This window comes from Nerophis lumbriciformis, linkage group LG02 (genome assembly GCF_033978685.3).
Source record: "Nerophis lumbriciformis linkage group LG02, RoL_Nlum_v2.1, whole genome shotgun sequence".
In the NCBI taxonomy this organism is placed as follows: Eukaryota; Metazoa; Chordata; class Actinopteri; order Syngnathiformes; family Syngnathidae; genus Nerophis; species Nerophis lumbriciformis.
This window is the reverse complement of record NC_084549.2, coordinates 7485001-7495000: the sequence shown is the minus strand read 5'-3', so window position 1 is coordinate 7495000 and position 10000 is coordinate 7485001. Positions and strand designations below refer to the sequence as shown.

At 44.0% G+C, this 10000-nt stretch overlaps 1 protein-coding gene across 2 annotated transcripts in view; it reads left to right on the top strand.

Annotated features, from left to right (window-relative positions):
• LOC133580422 (protocadherin-15-like) overlaps positions 1–10000 on the top strand; it is an 888230-nt gene that overhangs the window by 594467 nt on the left and 283763 nt on the right. For both annotated transcript variants that reach the window (XM_061934831.1, XM_061934743.1), the window contains one exon: positions 6664–6780. In XM_061934831.1, coding sequence (XP_061790815.1) covers positions 6664–6780 — 117 coding nt within the window. The remainder of the gene's footprint in view (positions 1–6663; positions 6781–10000) is intronic.

Below are 10000 nucleotides of genomic sequence, written 5' to 3'. Positions count from 1 at the left end.
CCTCTGGTATTGTTTTGTTGTCGTCTCTCTCGGAGGATCCTCGGCAGTTCAGAGTGTCCTGTGTGTCCTACGTTTCAGAACTTCGTAGTGGTGATCGTTACAACAAAACAAAAACAAAAAAAAAGAAGTATTAGTTTCCTCCCATGGGATGTGTAAATAAATCATGGGTATGCGCCAGCCTGTCACCGAGATGACAAATAAAAACAAAAGAAAGATTAGTCCTGGGGGTTTATATTTTGGAGTTAAACTCGGGCTGTTTAGAGTCGGCGGGAACGTCTTGTCATTCTCATGCAGAGGAGACTGGGAGATTATCAAGACTGCATTCAAATACGTGGCCAGACCTGCTCTGCATTATTTACAAGGGTTTTGTTATCGAAAAAACCGCAGTTGTGCTCAAGTGCATGGAGAAACAATAATTGTGACTGTCACACGTCTTGTGTCAGGGTTCACCGTGACCGGGAGGAATTAGGCTCAGGTTCAGAATAATGAGTTATTTTTATTTTTCTCTCTCGCTCCTTCCTTCTCCGTCTCTCCTTGCTCGTCTTCCCTCTCCGGTCCCTCACGCTGCTAATAAAGAGACAGGTGATTAGGTAACCTGTTCCAGCTGGGCTATCCACTCACCTGCAGCTGCTTCATAGCCGCTAGTGGACCACGCCCCTTCCACATGCCTCCACCGCCAGTCTCAGGTCAGGCAGCCAACCGGCCGCGGCCACTTCCCCCCCTCCGTAGAGGGCCGCGAGAGGAAGTCGGCCACGGTCATCTGCATACCCGGTCTGTGGACCATCTGGAAGTTGTAGGGCTGCAACGCGAGGTACCACCGGGTGATCCGCGCGTTGGCATCCTTCATGCGGTGGTTTGTGGTCCGAGCAGAGACTGAAGGCGCGCCCCAGCAGGTAGTACCGGAGGGGCCCAGTCCGCCCACCGGATGGCGAGGTACTCCCTCTCCACTGTGCTGTACCTCGCCCCCCTGGTCCGAGAGTTTCCGGCTGATGTACAGTACGGGCGGTTGACGTCCCCCACCCGCTGGGACAGCACCGGCCCCAGCCCCCTGCCCGACGCGTCCGCCTGCAGACAGAAGGGGATAGCAAAGTTAGGCATGTGCAGTACCGGCTCCTCACAGAGGGCGGTATGGCGTAGTGGGTAGAGCAACCGTGCCAGAAACCTGAGGGTTGCAGGTTCGCTCCCCGCCTCTTACCATCCAAAATCACTGCCGTTGTGTCCTTGGGCGGGACACTTCACCCTTTGCCCCCGGTGCCACTCACACCGGTGAATTGAATGATGAATGATAGGTGGTGGTCGGAGGGGCCGTTGGCGCTAATTGCAGCCACGCTTCCGTCAGTCTACCCCAGGGCAGCTGTGGCTATGAAAGTAGCTTACCACCACCAGGTGTGAATGATTGATGGGTTCTACATGTAAAGCGACTTTGGGTACTTAGAAAAGCGCTATATAAATCCCAGTTATTATTATTATTATTATCTTTACCTTCTCAAACACCCGCTGGCACTGCTCCGTCCACTGGACCAGCTCTGGGGCACCCTTTTGGGTGAGGTCAGTCAGTGGGCTGGTCAGGTCTGCGAACCGTGGAATGAACCGCCAGACCCAAAAACTGCCTCACCTCTTTTTTCGTCTTGGGGGGTGGACAGGCTGCGATCGCCGCCGTCTTGTCTACCTGCGGCCGCACCTGCCCCCCTCCCAAGTGGTACCCCAAATACTGTACCCCCTCCGGCCAACTGCCCGCCTCAGGGACTCGAGCACTGTCCCCACCCGCCGCATATGCTCCTCCCAGCCGCTACTCTGGATGATGATGTCATCCAGGTAGGCAGCCGCATATGCCGCGTGAGGGCACAGCACCCAGTCCATGAGGCGCTGGAACATGGCGGGCGCACCGAACAAGTCAAACGGAAGTGTCACGAATTGGTATAAACCTTCCGGAGTGGAAAAAGCCGTTTTTTCCCGGCAGTCTGGTGATAAGGGAATCTGCCAGTAGCCCTTGGTTGAATCCAGTGTCGTGAAAAACCGTGCAGTGCCCAGCCGATCCAGGAGCTCGTCGACCCGAGGCATTGGGTACGCGTCAAAACGTGATACTTCATTCACCTTGCGGTTATCCACACAGAACCGCACAGACCCGTCCTTCTTCCCTACCAGAACGATGGGGCTGCACCACACACTGTGGCATTCTTCTATTACCCCCAATTCCAGCATGGTTTTTAATTCCTCCCGATCTACTTTGCGCTTGTGTTCGGGGAGCCGGTATGGCCGATACCGCACCCTAACCTCCGGGCTCGTCTCGATATGATGTTGGATGAGGTTGGTGCGGCCGGGCCGTAGGGAGAACACGTGGCAACATCCGCTTTCTGCGCTAACGTGAGCAGATTGTCACAGGGAAGGGAGGAGGGCCGGGCCGAGTGCGGGACCTCGGGCCCGAACTCCTCCTGTTCCTCCACCACCGTTACCATGGAAGGAGGCGGAGGTTCAGATGGTAAATTTGAGTTGTTGTACGTGATGTCTGTTGTGAAATTGGCACATATTACTACATCTTTAAATGGCTTTGTTGATGTTAAATAGCAATAGTCCATCAAGAAATCATCATAGATTACGGCACGAACACAACGTTACAATCAAAAAAGGTCCCGGAGCAAATGCAAAAGAAAGACTGGCGGGAGAGAATTGTTTCAAAAGGAATTTCCGGACGGAGAATCATGGAAACAAAACCTTTGAATGTCTCGGAGTGCATTCATTTCTTTGTGGTGTACAGCCCTATGGTATGGTATGGTATGGTATGGTATTCATAAGTCTCTGTGGATTGATAGAAGGAGTTTTAAATCCAAAGGAAAAAACTGTTGGTGCCCTATTACCACTCCAGAGGGTTAGTGGGATGCTATTGCGGTAGAAAAGCTCTCCAGTTGTTGTTGTTAATCAGTTTGGAGTGCACAGATGCAGCCTGAAGTGTACGCTTTTTTTTTTTGCCTTTGATATACCTGCTTTTTTTTCCCCATCTCACTCGTTTTTTGTTCGGGAGTCTGAATGAGGCCACACTCTCCATTTCCTTTCCTGAATAAATCTGTTTTTCTCCCATCGATGCACTTTAAAATGTGGTGTCCGGGGTCTGTGAGACCCGTTTTCATTTTTTATTAAAAGAAAAATCAATCAATCAATCAATCAATGTTTATTTATATAGCCCTAAATCACAAGTGTCTCAAAGGGCTGCACAAGCCACAACGACATCCTCGGTAGAAAGCCCACATAAGGGCAAGGAAAAACTCACCCCAGTGGGACGTCGATGTGAATGACTATGAGAAACCTTGGAGAGGACCGCATATGTGGGTAAACCCCCCCCCCCTCTAGGGAGACCGAATGCAATGGATGTCGAGTGGGTCTAACATAATATTGTGAGAGTCCAGTCCATAGTGGATCCAGCATAACAGTAAGAGTCCAGTCCACAGTGGGGTCAGCAGGAAACCATCCCGAGCGGAGACGGGTCAGCAGCGCAGAGATGTTCCCAACCGATACACAGGCGAGCGGTCCACCCCGGGTCCCGACCCCGGACAGCCAGCACCCCATCCATGGCCACCGGACCTGTGTGTCTCCCCTTCCACAAGGGATAGGGGGGAGCAGAGGAGAAAAGAAAAGAAACGGCAGATCAACTGGTCTAAAAAAAGGGGGCTATTCAAAGGCTAGAGTATACAAATGAGTTTTGAGATGGGACTTAAATGCTTCTACTGAGGTAGCATCTCTAACTGTTACCGGGAGGGCATTCCATAGTACTGGGGCCCGAATAGAAAACGCTCTATAGCCCGCAGACTTTTTTTGGGCTCTGGGAATCACTAATAAGATGATACAATTAATACATTTTTCAAACTGAGACTCACTGACTTTGGCTCATTTTCTGTGATCAGAATACATATTTAATGACCACACACCATACACCCCCCCCTACACATTTCTATTACATATAAGATGTCCGGGTCCACTGGACCCGGGGCTAATATAAGTGTGGAAATTGATGTTCTGTGTACCACACGCACCCACACACCCACACACACATACACAGCAGGTCTAGACAGGAGGAGGACAGAGTGTAGGTACACAGAACATCAGAGGGTCAAATGTGCGAGAAAAAGAGAGCAGACAGTCGAGTGCAACCTTGTGTGGGAACCGCAGGTGCAGAAACACAAAAAGAAGAATCCCTGTGGGATGCAGAAACTGGCAGAGAAATTTTCCGTGCAACGTTCATATTGTTGTTACTCAGCCAGCGTTTGTGGGTCTGATGGACCCGTTGCATTTTGTGGCTTTTAATGCCTCACAATCAAACACTTTTATGTTAAAATACTGAACAGATGTTTACCTTATCCCAATAAACATCTGTTCAGTATTTTAACATAAAAGTGTTGCAGAAACTGTCAGGTCTAGACAGGAGGAGGACAGAGTGTAGGTACACAGAACATCAGAGGGTCAAATGTGCGAGAAAATGAGAGCAGACAGTGTTGACAAACAACGTTGCAACCTTGTGTGGGAACCGCAGGTGCAGGAACACAAAAAGAAGAATCCCCGTGGGATGCAGAAACTGGCAGAGAAATTTTCCGTGCAACGTTCATATTGTTGTTGCTCAGCCAGCGTTTGTGGGTCTGATGGACCCGTTGCATTTTGTGGCTTTTAATGCCTCACAATCAAACACTTTTATGTTAAAATACTGAACAGATGTTTATTGGGATAAGGCAGGGGTCGGCAACCCGCGGCTCTAGAACGGCTCTTTAGCGCCGCCCTAGTGGCTCTCTGGAGCTTTTTAAAAAATGTATGAAAAATGGAAAAAGATGAGGGGAAAAAAAATCTATTTTTTGTTTTAATATGGTTTCTGTAGGAGGACAAACATGACACAAACCTCCCTAATTGTTATAAAGCACACTGTTTATATTAAACATGCTTCACTGATTCGAGTATTTGGCGAGCGCCGTTTTGTCCTACTAATTTTGGCGGTCCTTGAACTCGCCGTAGTTTGTATAACTTTCTCCGACTTTATAGGACGTGTTTTATGCCACTTCTTTTTCTGTCTCATTTTGTCCGCCAAACTTTCCACAGAGGTGAGTTTTGTTGATGTTATTGACTTGTGTGGAGTGCTAATCAGACATATTTGGTCACTGCATGACTGCAAGCTAATCGATGCTAACATGCTATTTAGGCTAGCTATATGTACATATTGCATCATTATGCCTCATTTGTAGCTATATTTGAGGTCATTTAGTTTCCTTTAAGTCATATTAATTCAATTTATATCTCATGACACACTATCTGTATGTAATATGGCTTTTAATTTTTTGCGGCTCCAGACAGATTTGTTTTTGTATTTTTGGTCCAATATGGCTCTTTCAACATTTTGGGTTGCCGACCCCTGGGATAAGGTAAACATCTGTTCAGTATTTTAACATAAAAGTGTTTGATTGTGAGGCATTGAAAGCCACAAAATGCAACGGGTCCATCAAATTTGGCTTACCCCGTTAATGCTGCAATTGTACTGTACAGTCGCGATCAAAATTTTACGTACACTTGTAAAGAACATAATGCCACGGCTGTCTTGAATTTCCAATAATTTCTACAACCCTTATTTTTTGTGATAGAGTGATTGGAACACATACTTGTTGGTCACAAAAAAAACCCATCTACAAGCTTCTGGTTAATGTCATTCTAAAACCTTCATTCTAGCCTGATTTAGCCATTCCTTTACCACTTTTGACGTGTGTTTGGGGTCATTGTCCTGTTGGAACACCCAACTGCGCCCAAGACCCAACCTCCGGGCTGATGATTTTAGGTTGTCCTGAAGAATTTGGAGGTAATCCTCCTTTTTCATTGTCCCATTTACTCTCTGTAAAGCACCAGTTCCATTGGCAGCAAAACAGGCCCAGAGCATAATACTACCACCACCATGCTTGACGGTAGGTGTAGTGTTCCTGGGATTAAAGACCTCAGCTTTTCTCCTCTAAACATATTGCTGGGTATTGTGGCCAAACAGCTCATTTTTTGTTTCATCTGACCACAGAACTTTCTTCCAGAAGGTCTTTTCTTTGTTCATGTGATGTCAGATGAAACTAAAAAATAAGAGTTGTAGAAATTATTGGAAACTCAAGACAGCCGTGACTTTGTGTTCTTTACAAGTGTATGTTCTGTTGACGCAATAGCAGTCAACAGTACTTTTGACGGTGTCATTTGTTGCGTTTTGGACCAGTTGTTCCTCCCAGGGAATTCAAGTCACAATTCGCTCCCAAGTTCTTTCCGACACTTAAAGCTGAGTTGAAAAACCACCAGAGACAGAATAGGTATTTTGTTGTATATATTCTCAAAGCTTTGACAATATACATTTTAGATTGAGACCAGTCTAACCCTAGAACCTTCTATCCCGCACACCCAAAATGGTCCCCCTTCCCAACGCCCAAAAACCTCTCTTCCCTTCCACCTCCCTAGCCATAACAAAAGCACAACGTCTCCCTAGCCATAATACATTCCAAAGAACTCAAGGTTAACACACAGAGTTTGCTTGCTGACAGAGCATCAAGAGAAGAAGTGGAAAAGACGAGCTGTTTTCAAATATGACAAAGAAATGGAAGAAGTACAACTTAAATTCGGATATATGTAAATATCTGCCTCCGACACTATTCTTGTTTTTTTTTTCAGGATATGAACGACTTCTCTCCAGTGTTTAGCCAGGTCCTGTACAAAGGCATGGTGGCACCCAACGCAGAGAAAGGGACAGTCATCACTACTGTATTTGCCGAGGACCAGGACCCGCCTGTGAGTAGCTAAATCTTATTCCGCGTCTTTCAAAACAACATTCTTTAATCAGCATAAACATCATTACACATTGTGGTGGTCTACAACCGTGTAGTTTACTTAAACCATGGAGAGGATACTTTTAGAGAGGCTTTTTATTTTCCGTAAATTGAAAACTCTGGGTTCACAGTGTGGCGCATATTTGTAACAGTGTTAAAGTTGTTTATACGGCCTGTATGTGTGTGAAAAGCCGTAGATATCATGTGATTGGGCCGGCACGCAAAGGCAGTTCCTTTAAGGTTTATTGGCGCTCTGTACTTCTCCCTACGTCCGTGTACCACTCCGTACATCGGCGTTTTAAAAATGTATAAATTTTACTTTTTGAAACCGATACCGACCATTTCCGATATTACATTTTAAAGCATTTGTCGGCCGATTATATCGGCAGTCCGATATTATCGGACATCTCTAGTCATGATTGTGGATCTTTTGTAGACAGGCACCCTGTGATGGTAGGAGACTCAGGTGTTATTGGAGCAATTGTGGTAGCCAACGTTCCCTCTAAGGTGCGCGCCTGTGCAATTGCGCACTGCTCAAGCGTCCTCTGCGCACGTCAAATCTATGCCACGCACAAAATCAAATACAATTAAAGCTGCAAGCAGCATTGGTCGGGCCCGCGTATTTGGCAGGTGCTAGTCCTAAGTGTCCCAATACTTTTGTCTACTTTTAGTCTGAAGTGTCCCAAGACTTTTGTCTAGTGTACCTACCTTGTCTGCATTGTGTGGGCATGTTGGTGCTTCCTGCTTTTGAGCAGCCATCTTAAAAAAACAGCAGCGCAGCAGCATCAGTGCAGCGGGTCTTTGAAGGGTCATAAAATCAAAACCGGAGCAGGTATTAAAAAGCTGTTCTATACTTTTATACACAAGGGTTCAATCTCTCTCCTGTGTTAGTTTGAAGCCTAAACGACAAACGTGCTCAGAGGACATAGATTTTGAAGGAAGGTGACCGGTTTTTACAAAAATGTTGTTTTGAAGGGGGAATAGCAAACTTCCTGTTGATTTTTGGGTTGTCAATTTATGAAATGTAGGTCGAAGTGAGACCTACATTGAGGTTTTTGTTTCATGTCTCTCCGACCTTCCCAATTGGAGTTACAGGCAGTTTTGTCATTTTTTTCTTCCGAGGAGCAGTTTTTTCTCCGTTTTATTAAAAAATTGCTCTAGAGCGCAATTTTTAAATTTGGGGTTAGGTTTTTTTATTAGATCGCAATTTCTGCTAGTCCTGATGTGTGTGTTCAGTTCGGTGAGTTTTGAAGCATGTTAAGGGGGTCAAATTACAGCTCAAAGAGGCAAAAGTGACTGTTTTTAGTACATTTTTGTCTTGAAGGGGGAATTGCCAACTTTCTGTTGATTTTTGCCCGAGGAAATTAATTAATGAAAAGTAGGGCTAAGTGAGCCCTACATAGAGGTTTTTGTTTCATGTCTCTACAACATTCGTACTGGGAGTTATAAGCAGTTTTCTTTCTAGGGAGGCGCTAGAGCGCAATTTTGAGTTTTGGGGTTCGGTTTTTTTATTAAAAGACAATTTTCGCAGGTCCTGATGTGTGGGTCAAATATGGTGAGTTTTGAAGCATGTTAAGTGTGTCAAATTAGTGCTCAAAGAGGCGGCGGAATAATAATAAAACCTTAGAAAAACAATAGGTCCTTATGGCCCATTGCAAAAGGACTCCCGTTGGGATTCCTTTTACAATGGGCCATGCGGGCCCTAAAAATAAGCGCATAACAATTTTCGACACAGGGACACGACAGAGAAAACAGTTTTCGTCATCATTGTTCAAATATTGTAACGTCTGTCGAGACGCTTTGAGGACATGAATTCCATCCATCACTTTACTGAGCAAAACTCTTTATTGTCGGCCATAAACCATACTTGCCAACCCTCCCGAATTTTCCGGGAGACTCCCGAAATTCAGCGCCTCTCCCGAAAACCTCCCGGGACAAATATTCTCCCGAAAATCTCCCGATTTTCTGCCGGAGCTGGAAGCCACGCCCCCTCCAGCTCCATGCGGACCTGAGTGAGGACAGCCTTTTTTCATGACGGGTGACAAGAACTAAATCATCCAGACTAGAGATAAATTGTATTATTATGTTTATCTTACCTAAAAATAAATATATTTATTAATTAAAAAAAAAAAAAAAAATTTACTATATTTTGCTAAAAACATCAAAATTAATTGTATTTTTATTTGTATTTTTTCTTGACTCCTTATTACATCCAGTCATAGAATTATACATTAAAATAAACATATTTGAAATAATTGATTTTAAATTATCATAATAATTCATTTAAAATGACCATATTTAATTATTAAAATAATTGCTTGCTTATCAACAACTTTAGCATTTTATTCATTACATTTTGAAACTCTCAGAAGCCAAGTTATGTTATATTCCTTAATATTTATTTATGCAAGTTTGAAGTATCAATTACCTAAACACAGTTTGTTTGCATATTTTCAGGATGTAGATATATATATATGAAATACTTGACTTGGTGAATTCTAGCTGTCAATATACTCCTCCCCTCTTAACCACGCCCCCCAACCACGTCTCAGAAAGCTGGCGTGCACAAGCTAGCAAGCTACGGAGTTTGCCGGCACTTTCTTGTAAAGTGTACATAAAGGAGTACGGAAGCTGGACAAATAAGATGCCAAAAACCAACCACTTTCATGTGGTATTGGACGGAATGGAGGACTTTTTTTCTCCTCCATTCGAAAATGCGGACATCAGCACCACTGTCTGATTCCAATCAATGCAAGTCATCAGAATCAGGTAATACACCAACTTATATTCTTGTCTTCATGAAAGAAAGGAATCTATATGTGTTAAACATGCTTGTATTATCTTTAAACACCTTTAACTTATTAACAATATTAACTATATGTGTTAAACAGGCTTGTATTATCTTTAAACACCTTTAACTTATTAACAATATTAACTATATGTGTTAAACATGCTTGTATTATCTTTAAACACCTTTAACTTATTAACAATATTAACTATATGTGTTAAACATGCTTGTATTATCTTTATAAACACCTTTAAGTTGTTAACAATATTAACTATATGTATTAAACATACGTGTATTATCATTAAACACCTTTAATTTTTTAACAATATTAACTATATGTGTTAAACATGCTTGCATTATCATTAAACACCTTTAACTTGTTAACAAAAACATA